The sequence below is a fragment of the Numenius arquata genome, chromosome 6, assembly GCF_964106895.1.
Source record: "Numenius arquata chromosome 6, bNumArq3.hap1.1, whole genome shotgun sequence".
In the NCBI taxonomy this organism is placed as follows: domain Eukaryota; kingdom Metazoa; phylum Chordata; class Aves; order Charadriiformes; family Scolopacidae; genus Numenius; species Numenius arquata.
In genome coordinates, this window is record NC_133581.1 from 43,661,044 (window position 1) to 43,683,773 (window position 22,730).

Genomic DNA, 22,730 nt, shown 5'->3' on the forward strand with positions numbered 1-22,730 from the left:
GGTAAACTGACCGAAATTTCCTGAGAAAAATATGCATTTAACTCTTTTTAAATCTTTGGCAGGATTGACTCAACATTTAGTTACAGACTACAAGCAAGTTGTAGAACTTCTAGAAGAAGGAATAGCTAAAAGGTATTTTATGAAACAAATCAGCTCCATCTTTATTTAACACATCTTTCACCATGTGTTGATTTCATTAATGTTTATTTTACTGACAGTGTTGCCAATGCTTTGGTGTGACAAGTTTGCTGATGCTGCACATGACGTACACATTAGATGTTACATATCCTCATATTATCCACAATAAGAGCTACAAGCACTCATGAAGTTGTTTTTTCAAACCTGATCCCATGCTGACTTACTGACAAAATTCAACCATCTGTCTGGGCTGAATAATTCATGCCAGGAAAACATTTTGCTGTAAACAAACTTCTGTTTTTCTCCTCCACTTGCTCATGACCCTTTAGACTGTATAGCTTTCAACTAACTTGTTAGTGTAACTTAGTGATTTAAAACTGCTGAAAAGATAGTGTATTTAAATTTAATTTCTAAAAATATTTGGTTTATAATTATTTGTTTTACTTTTTTAAGTATTTTTTTTACGTTCTTAATCCAAATCTTGCATGTTTGCTATGAGAGAATTGTGGGAATTGGCACACCAGTGAAGCCAATGATTTCAGCTCTCATTAGTCAAGATATTTTTTTACATTTTCAACAGGGAGCCTTAGGTATCAATACAACTGCTATTACAGTGATGGAAAAGAGTTATATTTGAAAGGATCCTCCAAATACAAATCACAGTTCCAAAATTGATATTAAGTCTTATAAGAGAGGTCAAGATTTTAGAAATATCACTGATCCTGGGAACTAAAAAAACTAAGCTGCATTATCACAAAAACATAGAACGTACTGCGGGATTAAGTTTTGCTACTTCTGCTTGTAGCAATCAATAGATGCAACTCTACAGTAAGAAGAGATTTTTTCAAAAGAACAACAAAATTCTAGTCTGTCTACGAGTGTAATCCTACAATCATCTCGTTGCTAAGGAAATAGAAGATGTGGAGAAAACAAAATCAGAGGATCAATATTTTGTGTGTATGTTTTGTGATGCTGAAGTTTCAAACTTTGTCACTTGCATGAAACCAAGCAACTACTTCTTTTTCTGAGTAACTTTTAAAAAACTTATTTGGAATATACAGGAAACTCCTATTTGCCTATAGTCTTTATTTTTATGAAATATTCTGCGGAGTGTTTATTAGCACATTATAAATGCAAACAAACTAACTTAAAACATCTGCAGTCTGGGAAATGATGCAAAAAGAACATCGGCAAGATCTTAAGGATAAAGAAAGTGGGGAGCAGGTTGCAATTGCCCCATATGGCTGGAGGCAGGAGAGGAGCGGATGGGATGTGATGGATCCAGGTCTGACTATACAGGGAAGTTGGGAGGGGAAGCTCCCCTTGAACATGGGTGGTGCCTTTCATGGGAGAGAGGGCAGGTCCTGTACTAACAACAAGCAGAGTGCACTGAAGGCATTTTTATTACCAGCTGGTTTTATCAGGCCATCTCCAGCCTGCTCTGGCTGCACCTGTCCGTTCTAAAATAAGCAGATATGATTTTCAACATGCAATCATTATTTGTTGCAACTCTCAGTGCTGTTAGGTTATTTTCTCTTGATACTTTGCAAGACTCAATCTCAAATGCTTAAGAATAGAATTTTTTAAATGCAGGAAATACAAATTTCCAAAAACATAGCCCTGATGCTGTGTAAAGCAAAACAACCAATAAATCTTGATGATATTATTAGAACAGTTAAAAATATTAAAACATACACCACATGCCACAATGAAATGGAGTTATATGAAAAGCTAATACATACATTCTCCCATAAAAATGCTGACATGGGTTGTGAGCAGTTGAGGTGTGAGCTTGCCCTCCAATTATCCTGGGTATCATTGGAGGTGAGAAGCGAGTACTTACACTTCCTTCTCCAAACCCTGGGGCCCTTTCAATTTCTCTGTTGCTTTATAAACTTAAGTGCCGTTCCTTTACATTCGCTGGCCACTGTAGAGCTGTTTGCTGTCTTCTGCCCTTTACCTAATTGTTTCTCTTCCTCCTCCAACATCTGGAGACTAGTTCACGTTCTGCTTCCTCAGCATATAACCAGGATTCACTAGGCTGCCTGTGGCTTTTGGCAGTGCCTGCTCGCCTGGCTGGGGAGATGTTGGAAGCAGAGAGCAATAGGGAGGAGAGTCCCGGAGTCCTTTGGCCACGGACAGCAGGTGCTCAGGAGCGTACGCACAGCTGCGGCTCTCGAGTGCACTCTGACAGCTGGGCTCCTAACAAAAAACACGGTTCCACGGTCCTTGTCTGCACTACTAAAATTGATGGTTGTTGTTAAGGGTAAGCCTGGCAAAACCAACGCCGAATGCTGCACATAGAGCTGAGGCATGCTACAAGAGTGACAAAGGGTGACCTGGCTGCTGCCCTAGGCAAAACCCTGCTTTCTTTGGATTTGTCTAATCAAAACAGCAACAAAGAAAGTAGAATTTCCAAAAGTTTGTGTTACAGAGGCAGTGGGAGAATGCTGCTGCTGCTCCTCCTCCTGTGCCTGGTACCTGCTAGCCAGAGTGCTAGCAGGTACCAGGCTAGCCAGGTCACAGGGCTGTCCCATCTGTCCACATGGTAAAGCCAAGTAAGTGCTGCATGAGTGAATTACCATATTAATTGGTACTCATTCAGATAGACTGGCTAATCTCATTGGACTCCTCTAAGTGTAAAACTACTGTATCAGCCCTGTGACAGGGGGAGCCCCAGAAGTAGTCTATGAAGCTTTTTGGACCCTTTGAAGTACGAAAAAATAAAAATGGGAACAATGTGGAGAAAATGTATTGGGTCAGTATATTCAGTGGTGTTGGGGGTGAGCTGTATGGCGCGGTTACTGGCTGTACTTCTCTGCTCTCTTCTACCCTTAGACAACACCTGACACCTGCACTGTAAGGCTGCTGTAAGGTGCTGCTTCTCAGTGCTGCAGGTGGACAAAAACATCTCTGACTCTCAATTTCCACCCTTCCAGGTCCTCTGCCAAACACTCTGTGATCAGATCCAAGAATACAGTCTGCCATATTCTCCAAATTTCACATTCCTTCATCTTCATTTATCTGCTGTATTTGTTATTTTTGCTTTCTCTGAATACAAGGAAATAAGTCTTTGTAATTGAATGGTTTGTTCTTCTCTCTAGAATCACAGCAGCTACACATATTCACAATGCCAGCAGCAGATCCCATGCTATCTTCACCATCCACTACACTCAGGTTAGCTAAAAATAATCCAACTTCCTTTTCTCTTCTCTCTCAAAAAGCATTGTTCAATGTGTTGCACATTGTTTATTTGTCACTGTTTTGTGCTGTTTGTGATAATCTCGGTGGAAACTGTTACTTCCTTTGGATCACACTGCAGATGTGTTACACTTCCTACACTGCCTGATGTGTTGAGTGTTTACTGAAGTATTCTTGTTCCTTTATGCAAGCTTAATAGTCAGAAGTGATGCCAAAGACTCACTGTAAAAAGAAATGTTTAAAGTTTTAATCAGCCCTTTGAAATGCAATACCACTTCTAGGATGCTGTGAAAATTACGTGTGAGTATATTTGAAGTTACATTTTGTCATGCTTGTTTAGGATCCTTAATTGAAATATAGCATTAATTTAACACTTACCAAAATTTTGTGTCTGTCCAGCTTTTCAGATGTGCTCATCTCTTTAGCATTTGGCATTCAGTACTCTTCCAGGGACAATGCACCCTTTCTCCACAGGAATTATATCCTTCCCTGGCAGGGAAGTCGTTCAGTGATCCAATAGACCTTTTCTATCTCACATTTCTAACATCCTGTAATCACAGAACATTTCGGGGCATTTTTCAGTAGTTTCACAAAAGACCTTTGGAATACATTAGTGGAAAATAACTCTGCAAGATCTACAAGAAAGCCTTTCACTAGGCAGTAAAGGTTTTTTCAAGAGGAAATCGACATAAGAGGGTAGTTTCTCTGTCGGGTGAGAAAGCTGGTGAGTTAACGGTTTGAACATAGTCAGTGGTTCAAGGTCACAAAGAAAGGCAGTGAGACAGTCATGTGTACAACTCAGTTTCAAACAAAAAACCACATCTATTTTATTTTCATTAATTAATTAAGAGGAATAATCTTCCTTATTTACATATTTCTCTTCAGGCTATATTGGAGAACAATCTCCCCTCTGAAATTGCAAGCAAGATCAACTTAGTGGACCTTGCCGGCAGGTAATAATATACTGAGGGGCAAAAAGGTAATTTTCTCTGAAGGTGCTGGTAGTACTGCCTTAAAAGATGAAATTTAATATTTTTAAATCTTCATTAAACTAAGAATTAGCCTGACTTTCGTATACAGTAACAAGGAATATTGAGCTAATATTGTCTCTGTCATTTGTTCTTCTGTATTGGGTGTTGGATTTCATTGAGGAAGGCAATTCCTGGGTCCTCAGATCCAATACTGTGCTGTTGCATACATTTAAGGTAATTCCATTCAACTCTGTATTCTTATTAACTGGCTTTTCCAGTAACTATTGGTGGAATTACCAAATCTGAGCTTGAAAAGAGGGAGAGAGAAAAAAAAAAAAGGAATATATTCCTCATGGCTGTCTAGCATAGGTGGAAGAAAGCAGTCATTTGTCATTGTGTATGTTTTTCATGTTCAAAAGTTCCTAAGTCTTGGATCGTAGCTATGCATTTCAGTGAGGAATATGTGGTTATGCTGGATGTGACAGGGAATAGAAAGATGGAAGTTGTGCTGAAGAGTTACAGACAGTTGGAGAACAGGACGTTTTTCCTTCTCAAGAATGTAAATGGCCATGCATGTCTGAGCAGAGAGAGTAGCATTGAGGGGATATACAGACTTTTGCACTGAGCCGGTCTGTCATTGCAGAGCTGTGAAACGTACGTTTGGGGTTTTTTTAATTCAGAACCACTATGATTGGGTTGCACAGTTCAGGCTTGAATTTATGTTTTGATGGGTCTTTAACAGTAGTTTAACAGTGGCCTTGGCTCATGGTTGGTTGGACTTTCTGAACCAGAGCACAATGTAAAGTATTCAAGGCATATAGTTTTTTAATTACAAAGCTTGCAATTTCTGTTTTCTTGTATGTCAGAAAACCACATAATTTTATCATATTGATTGTATGTTAATAATTAAGCATTTTTGTTTGGTTTGCATTTTCTTTTTCATGCTTGTGTGCTACAGTGAAAGAGCTGATCCCAGTTACTGTAAAGATCGAATTACCGAAGGTGCCAATATTAACAAGTCATTAGTTACACTTGGAATTGTCATCTCCACTTTAGGTAAGCACAGTAGTTCTTTATATTGAAGGGTAGCGATAAAAGCATAGGACTGGCTCACCATGTGCTGTGTGTTAATGTTTATCTGTGCTTACAACAAAAGGCTGAACAGAACAGCTGTGTGGTATCTTCATAAACAGTAACAACATCTAAGAAAATTAAATAGCCATGACAGAAAAAGATGACCTCTTTCCTGAGCTCTGTGGTATTTCTCCTCCAGCACAAAATTCTCAGATGTTCAGCAGCTGTCAGAGCATAAATACCATAACAAGTGAAGGGGAGAACAGCCATGTGGACAGTCCTTCCACAGGCAGCATCAGTGGGACCAGGCGACCGGCTTACATCCCATACCGTGACTCCATCCTTACCTGGCTTCTGAAGGATAGTCTGGGGGGCAACTCCAAGACCATTATGATTGCCAGTGAGTTTGGTTTCTATTGTTAACATTTTGCACTACATTAGCCCCTTAAAATACATCTCTACTGCAGTGAGAAGACAGCTGTATCACTTAGAATCTGTCCTCGTAAAGATATTCATAAATACTTCATAGGATACTCAAGGAAATGAAAAGGTATGCTGATTGTGCATAATGTTAAGCTTAAGAGTCTTTCCAAAGTCATAGCTTTGATTTAAAGTGATTTATTCATTTATAGATACGATCTTGAGAAGACATTTTCTGTGAGCGTGATGAAATATCCCTAAGGATGTTTTTTGTTTTCTTTTTTAAAGAAGCAAGACTAAAAAAAAAAATCCACCTTTTGGAAAAGTGATGGGTTAAGTGGATTCCTTTTTAAAATAGTATTTATTTTCTATTTGTTTTCTGTCTGTAGCTATCTCTCCTGCCAGCTCCAGCTACAACGAGACCATGAGTACCTTGAGATATGCTTCAAATGCCAAAAATATCATTAACAAGCCCAGAGTGAATGAGGTGAGGCCTTGAGTTCTGCTTTTCATTCACGTTCCATTTTGTTGTGTGTATTATTTAAGGTTTATTCAGTGTATCTGCTCTCTGAATAAAATTCATACCTCTTTTTCTCATGTTAATGAGAGCTAAATAGAAGCCTGGATATTATAGAAATAATTTTGTTGATCCTCTGCAGCTTAAACCATTTAGAATTTCACACCTCTTTCCATTGAGTTTCAGTCATCCTTCTCTTTGAATTGTTACAATATGTATGTTTACCCTATGTCTTTATCCTAAATATTGGCAGTTACAGATCTATAACTGCTCCTCCTGGGTTGGCCTCTTGTTACATACAACCTCTCAGCCTCCCAACTTACGTGCCCACCGCTCTCTTGCACAGCCCATGCTTGACCATTAGCTCCATCCCTTCAGCTCACTGCCTTCTTCCGCTCACTGCGGACTGACCTGAGCCAAAGTGTCACTGGCAGCCCAGAGAAAGTTGAATCTTGAGTTTCTGCAAAGAGTCTGTTTTCCAGAAACTGCCTTTGCAGAGATGCTTACTCTGGAACTGAGATAAATGCCTCCACACAAGCAGGCGGGAAATGCTTTTTGTATCTGCTGCGAGGGATTTTAGTACCATGGTTGGTGACATTCTGACTTAGTCTCCTCTAGCCTGATTTTCTCCTCTGCATGACAGAAATTACAGCATTTTTCTGACCTGATGGGACTATTTTGAAGGTAAATCCTTAAAAGTAGTGGTGTATCCAGGTATTGTCATGATGGGAGCAAATACTATGGTAGGTCTATGTTCAGAAAAAAGATGGAACAAAGTTTATGGGAAAAGAGAATGTATTAAACATGGGAACCACCTACACCTAGGTGGCACATCCCAGAGGCCTGACAGAGTGGAGTTAGGGTACTGCTGTAAGCGTGCCCATTCTCCACTCCTTCTGGCTCTTGAAAAAGCTCTGCACTGATTTCTTTAGCTAGAATTTTTTAAAGAATGATTTTTCCAACATCTGTGTCCCAATGTTTCAGGATGCAAACGTAAAACTGATCAGAGAACTGCGAGAAGAAATTGATAGGTTGAAGACTATGCTGATGAGCTTTGAACTGGTACGTAGGAGCACTTCCCAGCTGGAGCTCTAATGGTGCTTTAGGTAGCTATAGTAGCTTACTTTTGTCTTATCTGTTTATCTTTCTATGTTGGTTGTAACTAGAGGGAAATTAAACTGTTCTCTGAGTGATTTCACAATGATTATAAGGCTAACTGCATTTCTGTCATTCCTCCTTTTTCTAGCATTCTATTGATAAACCTGAAGTATAAGCAGTTTTGTAATGACTAGAAAGGATTTCCTTTCCTGTCTTTCATGGAGTCGGATGGTTTTGTTATCCAGAAATACCATGAAATAGAAATATTTTATTTGTAGGGATATGGAAGCACCAAGACAGTACAAAATATTAATCATTAAGATAATTTCCCTGCCAGACTTGTTACAATCCTCTTTCCCAAAAAAGTGAGCTAGTAGACCTCAGCAGTATGTTGGAGGTTTCACCCTGCCTGCGCACACTGTCCCCAGAAAGAAGTTGTGAACATCTGTGAGCCCTCACAATACATCTGATGCTCTGTGGTTTTCTCCTTTGGAATAATGATAGTACCTTGGTTTTCCATGCCACGGAGAGCATGGTTTGCTGGGAGAGACTGGAACTACAGTCCAGGATTTATGTACGCAAAAGCATCTCTCTGTTAATGCTCTTTCACCAGTTCTTCACAAAAACCTGCATGCAATAGCTAGAGAGATGTAGGCTAGATGCTAGAAGGCAATATCAAATGTCTGTGTATTTTATCTTTCCTTCTCCTGAGTTCATCTCTTTGAAATCCTGGAGAGTGAAAGAACGTGCCTGCTGGTTGTGAGTAAGGAAACTAACATGTAGATCTTGGTGGCTGTTGTTTGTACAGAGAAATTCTAGTCCTTCTTGGAGTGATGACAGGGACGGAAATCTGACTGAGCTGGTGCTTCAGAATGAAATGAAGGTGGGTATGACCTATTTGATGCTGTAACTCTCCTGTTTCACTGGGCCGGGGGGATAGCATTGCCATAGTTCTTAAACCACAGTGAAAGTGTTTTTGTCCTAATCCTCTCCCATTTGCTCTGAATATGCAGGCAATTGCCATCCATAATGCATGTTGGGTGCTCTCTACCAATTTGTGATGAAAGTCTCATGTCCTTAATGGGGTACTGTCCATTGAGTATCTCAAAGTCTGCACAATCTATTCCTTGTTTGAAAGCTGTCTCAACATATCACAGTAATTCATTATACAGAGCCTCTCTCTTCTAAGATTAAACTCCTCCAATTTGTTCAAAGGAAATTATTGTGCAGTCACCAAATTACTAAGAAGATTTGATCACTGGTGACCTGAAAAGATCTTAATTTTAAGTTTTGTTTAAAGACATGCAAAATAACTAGTTAGCATGATCATATATCTTTCTGACATTTTTAGGAATGAGTCTTCAATAAATTAAACCTGCTTCACTTGGTGTTAGTACAGTTTTTACCCGATTTTTTTGTTGCCACAGAAATGTACTGCAATTAGAAATACACCTGCATTGCAACTACTGGAAGAATTTTGCATCCAGTAACTGGAAAAAATAGTGTTCTTTCTGAAGAAATTTATGTATGTGAAAAATTAACCTGCTTAGTAAGTGAAACACTTTCGTCTGCTATTCTTTAAGATTGAGCAATTGACCAAAGACTGGACAAATAAATGGACAGACAGAAAAGCCATCATGGAAGAATACAGTGTGGACATCAACAAAGAGAAAGCTGGAGTAACAATAGATTCTAGTTTACCTCATCTAATGGCCATGGATGATGATATCCTCAGCACGGGAGTGGTGCTGTATCATCTCAGGGTAAGATATTGTCACGTCTTATTTTTTCCTTGAATTTGAAAACACTTGTTTTCTTAGGAAATGGAGATTGGTTGAGGTGTCATTACAACAACAGCTGTCAAAAAGAAAAGGTCATAGCCCACAAGACACAGATAACAGGGGAAAAAAGCAGAAAAGGATACGTGAAAATGGAGGAGGAGAAGAATTCCTACATGGAATAATAATTTGATCTTTTATGAGTTCATGTGCAAACTATTTGGTAACATATAATAAGCAAAGCAAAATACTCAAATTAGGCATTACTAGTTCATCCACAAAGCATGAGGACAGGCGTGTGTTTGTGCGTGTGTGTAAACATAAAGGATGGTGCTTAAAGTATAGCAGACATGCTGGTCCAGATTTTACTTGGTACTTGTATACTTGGGACTGGAATGGTGATCCCACATGAGTGACTATTTTCCAGGATCAGGTGGAAAACCTTGACTCATGGATACTGTTTTGCTGTGTAGCTGCTCATTTAAGGCAAGGTTTTCACCAAGAAACTTTCATACCACTGTATGTATATTACTCCATGTTGCAGCTTATGATGTGCATGGCCAGGTCCAAATAGTTTTAGGGTATCTTCTTTTCAGTAAGTCAATGCTAAGCTGGACTTTAACTTTTTGATGTTGTTTTAAATGAATGGAAATTACTGAAATATTTATGCTGTTTAATGTAAAAGGAATGATGGATGGGCATCTCTACAGAGGTGCACTCATTAGCAAAAAATTTGTTAAATATGGTTGAAAATTATGTGTCTGTCTACTAATAAAATATCTTAATACAAATCTAGGTTTTGTGCTACTTGATATAGTTTAGGGACACAGGATTTTTTTTTTCCTGTTAAAAAGCTGCAACAAGTATTTGAAACAGAAATCATGCTGTTACTTATCATGTTGAAAGAGAAAATTTCTTAATTTTTCTTGTGCCAGCACAAAGAAATTTTATCAGATAATAATTAGGGACCAAGTAATAATGTCCGGTGCTGATCAACATGTGACTTGAACTACTTAATCCTACATTAACATTAAATATTTATTAAAAGTAATTGCTACTGCTTAAATGTTTTTCCATTATGTGCCATTTTGGAAACAGCAAATATTTTCACATACTAATTTTGACAACACCTAAAGTGATTTAAAGATACTCATTTTAATGAAGAAGCCTAGTTTGAAGGGTCACCTTCTGAAGTCATTAGTGTCTCTGTCACACTAACATCTTTGTCCCCTCTTTCTTTGCTCCTAGATGCTGCCTTTTCTTTTCATTGTGCTTTGCATCTTTTAGACTCTGGTGTCTATTACCTTCATCTGAACAGCAAGAAGGTAAAACATTAGCAGTTCCTTACATATTAGGGCTTCAACATATAACCGCACTTTACATTGGAGTTCTAGAGAGAGGTCACAACAGCAGTTTTCAGATCATGCAGAATAAACAATGCATTACCCTTTTAGTCTCTTGATATTCCATAGTATTAATTGCACTAATCAATGCTGTGCCTATGCTTAAAGAACCTTTCTTTCTTAGGTTCTGTTCTTTTTTTCTGGCTTTCATTAACAAAAATATATGTTTTCCTTATAACTGACCTTTTTGTGTAGCTTAAAAATATGGGAATTTTTATTATATTGTTTTAGGAAAAGATGTACTTCACAAACCTTTTTTGAAAGTTGGAATACTCCCAAAACTGAAGGAGGAAAGCGGTCTCAGTCTTTATGGTTCTATAATGTGACTTGGGAGTTCTACCCTTAGTCAGGAAATAGTGCCAGAAGAGGGTAACAATGTAAAACACTTGAAGAGATATGAAGATGTATCTTGATATGTTAAGGTGAAGTTGTGCGATCATTTTGTCTGAATCATGTCTTTCACTTTTTCAGGTAGAATACTCAATATTAAATTAGGAAAGAGTATAAATATTTAAATTATTAGCTCAGTAATAGCATTTGAAGACATTAAATCATTGTGGGTGTGGCCTATGTTATGGCTCTGGTTTGCTTTCTTCTTTAAGTTAGTTTGCTTGTATCCTGTTTGTATTCTTGTTCTCAGCTGCAATTTTTGGTTGTACTTAAACTCACCCAGAATCACTCCACTAACTGGGATGCTGTTGTGAATTTCATGAACCAATACTGCTGTAATATACTTCCCTGAATTGAATTGTATCGCCAGAGATTTATTTCAGCACATTGGAAAGAGGTTTCTTTTGGAATTAGAATAACTACGTCTTTGCTTAGTCAAGAATGTAATTGATAAAGAGGTCTTTTAGAAGTTGATTTACTTCTCTTGGTATAAAATACATGTTGCTAACTCACTTGAATGTGTGAGGTGAGTCAAAGGCTATACAGATCATAAGTTTTCTAATTCGTGGCCAAGCCAGGTGGGTATTTTGGGGTTGAGTCCACTGAGCTGACTTAAGCTGTCCGTTAAGCTGACATGTAACTTGATAATCGCTGTAAAGCAGGGGCACTGGGCACAATCCAGTGTTCAGCCTCTCCAGCAAGGGAGTCTCAGCAGAGCTTGTAAGCAACGGGCTCTGTTAGTCAGTTCAGATAGCTGAGCTCTGCGAGTAACTGAATGATAATCATTCCCTTTCCCTTCAAATGCACAAAACCATTGTGATTTACCCATAATTACCCATAACTGCATCATCTTGCCACAGTGCACAGCTTCCCTTTTCTCTGTCTTCATGCTTCTGATTACTACTTCTTGCTTCATCTTTAAATCTAGGTTATAGTATGCTTGGAGCAGGAAGCATATTCAATTTATTCTAATTAGAATACAAAAATCAAGTAGTTTAAAGACCGTAATTAATTTTAATATGACTGAAAGAGTTGCCACTAAAGTTGTTTTAAAGTGCATTTGCTAATCAATTTATAATAATGAAGTATAGTGTCCCTTCAGAGCTGGGAAATGATCTTGCTTTGTTTTCCTAAGGAAAAATATATTACTGGGAATGGAACATACTAGACAGGTGGTAAATTCATTGCTTTTTTTGATAGTTTTTTCTCATAGTATTGATTAAATGACTCTGTTTCATTGACATATGCACTGTACCATAAGAATACTGTCTCCCTTCCGTCACTGGCCCATAATGTGGTTTGAGTCTGCTTGTTCTGGAGACTTTCATTCCTAGGCAGTTCTTTTCTCTGAAGTTACTGATTTTTCAAGTTTTGGAACTTGCCTGTATACCATAATCGTCAAGAAGTCTTTTCATAAGTGTCATTTAAGTTTTGGAAAAAAGTTCTCCTTTAGTAGTTAGTTTGAAGAATCCATAATCTGTGACAGAATTCCTTTATGAAATAGGAATTGTTACTTTTATATCTGAAAAGCCTAGTTAACTGAATAATCATTTTGTAGTTTCTTTCTTCCTGTGTGGATATTTATAAAAAAATTATCTAATTTCTGCAAACAACAATTGTCCCTGTAAAAGTTCAAAGCATTAGAACATGTGTTCATATTCAAAATATTTGTCATAAGCATAGTCCAAAAATCATCACCTGAGGCTAATTTCATCTGCTGGAGTCATATTAGGAGAAGCTGACATAGCTGCAGGATAAGGAGCAGTTGCATCGGTATGGGGGACAGCAGGCTGAAGTATTATGAAGTAGTAGATAGAGTTTGCTCTAAACAATTCTGTCATTCAGAGGTGATTTATTTCAGGTGTTTGCTGTATCAAGTGCTGTAACAAAGCTTTTTTTAGTTATTATATATAATGCACTTTCAGTAATCAGCTTTTAAATTCTTTTCTTGTTTTAGGAAGGAACAACCAAAATTGGAAGAAGTGATTCAGACCAAGATCAAGACATTGGTAAGAGAATGATATTACAAATTATTTTATGGTATGGTGAGGTCAAACCAAGAGATTTATATTTGTCATGTGTAATAGGTAGGTAATGTTTCTGTTTGTCAGCTTTCTTTATAGAAGAAGGTAAGTAAAAGAGAATAATTGTTGAAGTTGGCTAAAATCTTTCACTTATTTTTTTGTTTAAGAGGTCAAAGGGTCAATGGTCTTGACCTAATTGAGATCTCTTCAGAATTTCTTCCCACTTGTGAAATGCTACACTAGTGTTTAAAAATATCTTCATCCAACATGCAAATCTTAATATGTTCTATCCTAAACTAGTGGCACAAGTGATCAAGAGACACTGAAAATCCTTTTCACCCCTACTTGGATGAGTATTTTAGATATAAAATCCAAATAATTCAGAATATTTTTTATTTAATTTCATTTCTGCTTTTAATTTTAACTGTCAGTCTCAAGAGCTACAAATTATGATAGAGAGTTGAAACTTATTCTGAAATTGGAAACTTCGTGGAATCTCAGCTTTGGTTAGTTCTGCTAATTTTGGTTAAGTTTGATTATTTTCTGCCAGTAGGTTAGTAAAATATAAGCAATAAATGACATAATAGCAATAAGAAAATTCAGCATAACAGAATAATTTGCGCACCAGCTCATAAATCAGAAAGTAATGTGTAGTTTTCCAGAACCAGTAATACTTTAAAAGAGCAATCTCGCTATTTTCAATCAAGTAAGTTTTTTCTGTGATTAGGTACTTGGCTATCAATCAAATAAGACATTTTAATCTCGTTGGTCTGCACATGACATAGTTCTCTGAGATATGAAGTATGCAGTCATAGTGTCAAACAGTGCATGTATTTAATTCTGAGGAAAATAGTGCAAACCCAACCCCTTCAACAGGTGAGAGAAAACAAATCTCTACATTGTAGTTTTGCAGGGAAGGTGGATTGAAAGGGATCACTGTATGATAGACAACAACTGTGGGATTGTGACACTGCGACCAGTTCAGGGCGCACACTGCACTGTGAATGGATGTGAAGTCACTGGATCATGTCGTCTGTCTCAAGGTAAGGCTTGCTTTTTCTGTAAATCCTGCATTATAATCAGGAACCCCTTACCTCTGGAGTTTAGAGACAAGGATTTATGGAACTCATGCAGATCTAAGAAATACATATCTCAGTCTCCTACCTACCACCACAAGTTTTGATCCATGGCTAGAGCTTGTAGACTGGGACAAATCCATTAAGTGCTCCAGAGGAAGTAAAACAAAGACATATGGGACAATATTAAGACCCCTTGTAGCAGCAGTAGTCTATAGCCTTCTGAAAAGGGAAGACCTGTACTCAGAAGCGCTGTTGTGGAAATTAGTGGAGACCGGCTCTAAGCGAGCTGACCACTGATGGGGTTTTTTGGCCTTTATGTAATATAGTTGAAATGAACTTTTTCATAGTGTGTTTAGGTGGAGGGTACTGGCTACTGAGTCACAGGCTATGCTGAATAAGCTCAGATGAAATGAATCAGGCTCCCATATTTTCAGGCTGTTTAAAATAAAAAATAAATAAAAAAATACAATTTCTGGGAACTTGCAGTGATCTGGATTCTTAAAAAGATAGTGTAAAAGCAAGTTTCCAGCAGTGGGTTGGCTACATTTTTGATATGAAGTCATGCTGGTCTTTAGTATTAGCAGGGAATGTACTGATATGTTGAGTTTGCAGAGATCTCCAAGATTAATTTGCTTGGATGCTGTCATTACAGAATGGTAACTCCTCTGTTTCATAGTGTTCCATGGTGGCAAATTTTAAAAATAGTTTTCTGCTCTGTGATGGTCGGAAAGTTTTTTGGGTTTTGGTTGTTGTTTTTTTTTTAATGTATTACTCTGTAGTAGTTTGTATATGCTGTAGTCTGTGTACAGGAGTTAAGAAACTACTAACATTCTAGAGACCAACTCTTTGATGAATTATTTCTCTGTAGATTTCTGATTAATTTTTATTCACAGGGGCCCTTGTTGTCCTTGGCAAGTCTCATAAGTTTAGATTCAATCATCCAGCAGAAGCTGCTATCTTAAGACAAAGAAGATCAGTAAGTTCTAAAACTGTATTTTTGTCTCCTAATTCTTCATTGATTTTCCTAATTATATTCCCTCTTAAAAGCTCGCCTGATGCAGATAATATTTCTTCTCATCATCGTATTCACTTTCTTCATTTCCTCTATCTAATGGTCTGTAATGACACTAAACCTTTTGTGGAGGACACTAGCGCTTCTTTCAGATGTGCTTAGCAAAAGATGATGCAGATCCCTTGAATAATTTAGTGTTTCCTATTTCTAGTCATGACTACAGTAGGATTGAAACAGAAAGGCAGAATGCTGCAGCGAAAAGATCAGTTAAGAATCTTTCCACATTTGATAGTTTTCTGACTTATCTTCTTTCTCTGCCATTTCACCATCCCAAATGAGGTATACTAGAAGAAATGGAAAATTTTTGGGATTAAGTACTTGAGTATTGTTGACTCTGAAAGCACTTAATTGTTACATACATCAGAAATAGATAAAATATTTCTTGGTATGTTAATCTCGGGAACGAACTACTGCAAGATATTATGTGGTCTGCCTAGGGCAGTGCTTGAGGCACCATCCCTGGAGGTATTTAAAAGACGGGTAGACATAGTGCTTAGAGACATGGTTTAGTGATGGTTTTTGTCAGTGTTAGGTTGACAGTTGGACTGGATGATCTCAAAGATCCCTTCCAACCTAGACAATTCTATGATTCTGTGATTCAATAATGTTTCAAAAAAGTTACGTAATTCTTAAAATGACTGGGATATATAACTAAAAAACCTAACTATAAGAATGTAAATTTTCTGGTTTAGGACGTAACCATATTACCAAGTGATATGGGCAAGAATCTACCTTTTAAAATGGATTTTCATATAATAATGTTTTATACTTTCTGCTCAACTGTCCTTTTGTACTCACTTCTGTAGTTGAGATAAAGGGCTTCCATTTGTTTTCATTCTTAATTTCTTCATTAATGAAACATGCAGTACATTGAAACAGAGCTACAAGAAGAGGCATACTCAGTAACAAATACTTAACAATTTTGCAAATTATCAAAGGCTAAGCAGAACTGTAAGTGAGATTATAAACTCACGTGGGAGGTATTATGCAGCATTACAGTACAGCAGTACACACTACTTAGCCATGGTGGTATTAATGATAACTTGGAAGTTCCTGGATTATTGTGATACTACTTCTTGCTATTCTCATGTTATGTGTTTTGTAGATTAATGAAACCCCACCCATTCTGAGTTGTGGAGCTTTGGACTGGCTCAACTTGGATGGAAGTTGCACCCATTCTCCTCACTATGTCCTTTCTTCTCTTGACTAGTAAGTTAAAACAAAGAAACAAACAAAAAATTTCTCATGTGGGATGATGATTGAAACCAGGACTTGGTTCAGACAAAACTAAGTTGTATGTAGAATAGGTCCCATCATGTTTTCAAGTGATCAAATAAAAGTGTCCAAGAAAATGCATTGGCCAACTGACTAATATACAGTGTTATGATACCCAAGAAACAAACCTGAAAAATTATTTATTGATGTACAATCAAGAAAATGCCTTGGATGAGACTGTCAGCAGCCTCAATTCAGTTCACTTGCACATCTGCATTATAGCTATTTTGATTTATTAGGTAATGTGTAATTTTTACAATATTCTGCAGTGCATAGAATGGACTTCTCTAGATACGATCTAACCAAGGTAATTATTACCAGTTCAGATTCCCTGCTAATTCCTTGTGGAAATTAGAAGGTTTGTTTGTTCATAAATTCCCATTAGTTCAAGTCCTCATTGAGCCCTTCATCTCTGAAAGCCATTTTGTTTCTCTTTTATTTATTTTTTTTTTAAACTGAGCAGTAAATTAGGTATAAACTGCTTCCTAAATGCTGAAGAGCTGCTCGTACTCAGTGTCTAGTGTATGCTTTTCATGGCAGAGCCTTTCTGAAAGGGAAAGGATTGGTGTGATGAAGACAGTGATTAATACATACCAGGAAAATGAATTAAGATATCTCCTGTGTTTCAGTTCGTAACATTGAAATCAGAGTATCACAGAATTAAATGTAATTGGGTTCTTTCTCTTTTTTTAATTCCTCTCAGCCTGGCACATTCAATTGACCTGTTTAAGGCAAGAAACAGCCATCTTCTCATTCATATCTGTTGATAGTTCTGCTTCTTGCTAGAGCGTTTTTGGTGTGGTTACATACTGGGAACCTTTTATCTCTTTCTAGAGGAGGTACCTCATCTTGTTTTTATCAGCATAAAAAGTTATCTCTGTTTTGAACATCTCTTCATACCTCTAGTCAAGTGGCTTGCTTTCCACCTTGGATAGTGTGTTTCTATGTGTTCTCTTTAATGTATCTAATCTCTGCATTTGCTTTTCATTTGCTGCAGTGATACCTTTCTGTACAAGACGGTATTTCATTTTGTTTCTTTACTGAGACACATTTTACACATCACTGCTGTTCTTTTCTTTGCAAAAATTACAAAGAATTTAAAAAAAAGGGTTTGTGTAATGACCTTCAAAAGTAGATGCCAAGTTGCACTTTACATGGGTATAAACATCAGAGGTGGGGATTTTGTCACAGAAATGTGTTGGTCCTAGAAAAACCTCCAGAAGTCCCAAAGTATTATGAGTAGTTTAGCACAGAATTGTGCTTGGTTTTCCCCTTTTTAACTTGACAAAGCTGAAGAACAGTTCTGATGGATTTTTGTTCAGACCATGTTCAGATAGCAGATTTGTTTGTGTTGATCAATTTTTTAATGACTTGGACAGGACTATGCATATTACATTGCTTAGCATTACCCTCATACTTACCTAGAGAGTTTCAAATGGTTACTTCAGTGAAAATGAAAAGCATTATGGTATTGCATTTGCTTGATTTTTATGAATGTCCATCTCTTACAGGAATAAGCTATAAAATATGTCTAATATTAGTTGTCTTTCACCTTACATAATCCAGTAGTCTTTTTTTCCTCTTGATTAGTTTTTTGGCAAAGGTAAACTGAATCAATCCACTCAGCCTTCCTTTACGGTAACCAGTAAGCCTGTATTTCTGTCCAGACAAGTAGTTTTACTCATGAAGGGGGTTATGATTGAGACATCTAGCCTCAGATCTGTAATATGAAAATAAAATGAGATATATGTCATCTCTCAAATGTCCAGTTTTCCTGAAGAAAAGTTGATGTCAAGTACTAAAAGATGTCTGAGTTATTTTGCAAACAGTCATACAGGACTAAGTGGACTACAGGAAGTTGTCATTGTTCATCAGTAAAAAGTCCACCCAGTCCAGGGTCTTGTCTCTGTCAGAACAAGATGCTTAGAGGAAAATATAAGAACAGGAAAGCTGTGTGTGTGCGTCCCTCACTCCCTCTCGCTCCCCTCTCACTTGATAGTTCTTGATGCTCTCCTAGTTGCTAGCAATCTGCATCTTAGAGTCTTCCTCTACTGAAAATTACAATAACATCTCTGTGTATAATAGGCTTCAGTGAAGTTTTTTTGCTTTCTTTTTGAACATCTTTATGATTTCCTATTTTTATTTTTACAGTCAAAAATGCAGAAACTGTAAAGAAAACAAACATTCTACTGAACTAAGGTAAGAATATTAATGTGTCTAAACCACGCTGAATTTTTTTGGTCCCTCTAGCTTTGTCTGTCTTCTACACTACACTAATTTGCTACACTAATTTCCTCCAGAAGAGGTGCAAACTAGGCTTCAAGCTTTAATTTGATTTTATCATATCGAAACAAGAATGTGTACATGCAGCTGAGTTAGACGCAACTCTCTGCAACCATGTTCTTTCTTCATACTCAGTCTTGTGCAAATGGTTTGCAGCTTTGTTGCCTGTGTAAGCTTTAAGCTATGGTTAGATTGGGGTTTACGCTGAAGCTGCTCCAATTTACAATATATAAGAACCCTAAAATGTATTAAATTCGATGTCTATAGTAGGTACTGTGAATACTCATTACTGTATTGAAAAATCCTTGGACAAGTTTGGTTCTTTTCTGGTGAGAAGAAAATGGCTTTATGGAAGAGTCCAAAAAAGAAGTTCTAGCATAGAATATGGTTCATTCACACAAAGAAGCACAGCATGTGCACCCAAAAGTAATTCAGAAATTGTTGGGCTTCCATGGGTTTAAGTACTCTTTAATCAGGAACTGATAGTACTTTGCTTTCTTCTGGATTTTTTATTTCAGAACATACATATTATGGTAATGATTACTTACAGTCTTATCTCGTGTGCTCTCAGTAAAATGACATTTTTCCCATCTGCTTTTCCTGGGTTAAATTACCAGTTCAACCTCTAACTGTATGTTAAAATATTTTGAGAAATGAGACAAAACCCAAATTTCTAGCATTGCACCCAAATAATAAAATTTTAGTCATAAAATGTTCCCTGAGAGGGGGTGTGATTCATTATACTCTTACTTGGCTGCTTGCTCGTACACCCGACTCAGAAGAGCCCCAGGACTTCAAACTTCTGCTGTTTGTTGTCAGCCAGCAAACACACAGAAGGCGTGTGACTGGCATCAGCCATCATATGATAGCATCACCACAAATGAGTAGATAATGAAATTCTTGCTCCTGTCACTGCCTTAATACCATACTGCATATAAATATAAACCCTGATTTTATTCTCTTGCTAGTTTGAAAAAAACAGGAGTTGTTCTGTTAGAGTCCAGTGGTATAGCAGTACACTGAATTAATTTTAACTGCTTGGAACATGTTTAAGCTCTCATTCCTTGAAAGTACTAACATTGTTAAACTGGAGAATAAATAAATAAATAATCTTATAAGAATGTGTGAAATTCTACTGAACTGGAAAGGAAACTGCCTGTAGATATGGCATCTGATGCTGGAGAACACAACACAAATATTCTAATGTGGTATAGTTAACATGTCCAACTGATATTTGTAAAAAGCATACTCTGAGTTCTTACTAACAGCTTTACTTTTCAAAGTGCTCTACAAATACAAGTTAAAGAAATCTTTTGCATCTCTTAAAAGATCCCTCAAATATTTCCTTTCATTTCACAGAGAAATACAGTGCCAATTACAGCAGCTCTACAACGTAGAGCAGAATCATGTATAGTGGGTTAGCAGGGGAACTAACTGATTCTATATATAACTGAAATCGTCGTAAGGGGAAAACCTGTGATAGATTGTAGTTCCAGCTGAACTGGAATTTAGCAAGGCAGCAATGACCTTTACTGGAGTGTGTGGCTGTGTCTCGTGCTTGTGACTCCTTGCCAAAAAGAGGTCTGTTTTAGAAGCATATTTAAAGGGTTGCCTTAAGTAAGTCATTGCCTTACTGTTGTTTTGGGGGCTTAGGCAAATAAAAAAAATGAGGTTTTGTATGGAAAGGCTTAAAAAAAAAGCACAGGTGTGCTTTTTCTGTAAAAAACCAGCTGATCAGAAATCCAAATGATACTTCGCCTGATGGTAACTTCTGTAACGGGGATTACTCTGTGTGTACATTTCCAAAGGTCCCTTATTTCTAAAGGTTTCTCACTCTGCTGGCCGTTTTGAGTGATTTCTGGTTCAGGAGGAGGTGTCCGCATATCTCCTTCATCCCTCTCCCCTTTGCTTTAGGGAGGAGAAGGCAGAGGTCTGAGCCTCTGTGCTGGGCAGAAGCAGATGCAGGATCCCGCTCAGCTGCGTGGTGCTGGCTGCTGCGTGATGCTCTGAGGCCCTGCGGGAAGGGCCACGGATTGGCCATGGATGGAGGGGGAGGATGGAGCTGGGGTGTGTGGGGGGTGTATGTGTATCACTGGATAGGCTTGTAACCCTGACTAGTGATTTCTCTCAGTGCTGGGATCTGCAAGGGCGCAAAGTGCCTTGCTAACATCTTCTCTTTTTTTTTTTTTTTCTGCTTTGTTATTAACTCTTCTTCTCCTGGAAAAAATAATTTGTAGAAGAAAAAATGGAACTTGAACACTAGGCAGACAGAAGGACGGGGATACTAACTTGATTGATGTTTTCCTTGGGAAAATTGGCAAATTTCAGCTTTTAGCAACAGTGGTTATTTTCACTTGAGTTTCTCTATTTGAGCCTTAAGATTTTATTGCAGAAGGGATTCAGCCTCACCACAGAGCTATTGCTGCCATAGTTACTGAAAACTGCATTATGCTGTAGCAGCCGCCAGCTTCTGCATCAGCAGTAGAAGTGTTTGGGGAAGAGGGGAGGAGAATTGCACAATAGGATCCCGGAGAGCTGACGACAAAACAGGCTGGAAAAAATGTGGATTTGCAGATGGTTCATTTAGCATGCGTCATGCAAACTTTGTGGAGAGAAAAATGAGGTGAAAAAAGAAGCCAGCAGCATTGGTATATGAAAATTTTCTCAGTAATTTGTGATTATCTTTAGTTTAAGGTTAATGTCTGTCTGTTGTTGTAATTTTTTTTTGTTGTTTTTAAACGTTTACTTGGAGGAGGGGTAACTGTTGACACTTCTTGCTACATTTGATACACCTAGAAATCTGCATGCTTTTGTGAAATTCCGTGCAGGGTTGCTTTTTTTTGTATGCTGTATGCCAGAGTATGCCAGTCCCATGAAACCAACATTTTATGTATGTCTTGATACCTGCAGAAATCAAGCTGTTTGTCTTATGTTTGTCCTGAGGTTATATTATTTCCTACTAGACCTGTACTGAGTGTAGATTGCTTATGTGGGAAGGCAAGGATACAAGCAATAGCAGAAATTGGTCTCTGCTTGATTCCTGTATCTCAGAGTATTCCTGTGTTTCAAGTCTAAATTTAACAGTACATCTGATTTAAGATGTTTTAGATGAAAGAAATTAGTAATCTTATCTACCTACTACAGAATATGTCTAAATTCTTATGTTAACTGGGTCGATATTTGTTTTTAGTTTAATCATTCAAACACGTATTACAGAAACTGATTGTTCTTTAAATTGTCTATTAGGTGATTTAGCTATGAAGTGTGTGAGAATCTGTTATTTTCTTTCTGAGCCATTGTCACCTCATTTCTTAGTTTAGTTTGTCGTGCTGTTTCCACAAACCAGCAAGAGTGTGTTGACGTGACATAGCATGTTTGAAGGTAGAAAGGGAGCATTCTTACTTCATGTTCTTGGTTTCAGCAGTTTCTGTGAGCGACAGATCTGTATCCCAAGCCCAAAGCAGCCAGTCATTTTGCTCTTTGCAGTCAGTGGTCTCACAGCCAGAGGAAAAACATCTTCTGGCGGTACCTGTGTTATGTAAGTGGGTCTGCATGAATTTTCATTCTCTTTTTGTTCCGCTTGGGAAAACCATCTTTAAGAAGCAACTTCATAAAAAGGCATTTAATGTTCAGTCTCTGTATTCAGACCCATCTTCGCTGCCCTGTCAGGTTTTTGTTTTGTACTATTAAAAATTAGGAGATGAAGCAAAGAGGCACTGAAATAGGAGCAGAACTGCAATTCATATATATACCTTCAGCAACAATATTTTATTACAGAAACTTTAACCTGAGGGAGAATTGTATCAACTAGCTACATCACCAGAACAAAAGCAGTAATAATACTGTAGTGGTTGCTGTGCCGTGTTTGTTTTTCCAAGGTTTAAAGTGAAGTATGGGCATGCCTCTGTAGTCTGCCTTCTTGGGGTGTAGTCCTAGTATAGAGCTGTGATTAATAACATGAGTTTGTCCTCCTTCGTGTTCTGCTCTGTGTGCAAACGCACATGCCT

General features: G+C 37.6%; 1 protein-coding gene across 1 annotated transcript in view; it reads left to right on the forward strand.

The window, feature by feature from the left end:
* STARD9 (StAR related lipid transfer domain containing 9) overlaps positions 1-22,730 on the forward strand; it is a 105,180-nt gene that overhangs the window by 54,165 nt on the left and 28,285 nt on the right. Inside the window, exons 8-21 of the mRNA XM_074148854.1 lie at positions 63-132; positions 3,243-3,315; positions 4,225-4,292; positions 5,269-5,366; positions 5,584-5,784; positions 6,194-6,291; positions 7,306-7,383; positions 8,228-8,302; positions 9,003-9,182; positions 12,948-12,999; positions 13,920-14,057; positions 14,987-15,069; positions 16,271-16,374; positions 18,592-18,639. Coding sequence (XP_074004955.1) covers positions 63-132; positions 3,243-3,315; positions 4,225-4,292; positions 5,269-5,366; positions 5,584-5,784; positions 6,194-6,291; positions 7,306-7,383; positions 8,228-8,302; positions 9,003-9,182; positions 12,948-12,999; positions 13,920-14,057; positions 14,987-15,069; positions 16,271-16,374; positions 18,592-18,639 — 1,366 coding nt within the window. The remainder of the gene's footprint in view (positions 1-62; positions 133-3,242; positions 3,316-4,224; positions 4,293-5,268; positions 5,367-5,583; positions 5,785-6,193; positions 6,292-7,305; positions 7,384-8,227; positions 8,303-9,002; positions 9,183-12,947; positions 13,000-13,919; positions 14,058-14,986; positions 15,070-16,270; positions 16,375-18,591; positions 18,640-22,730) is intronic.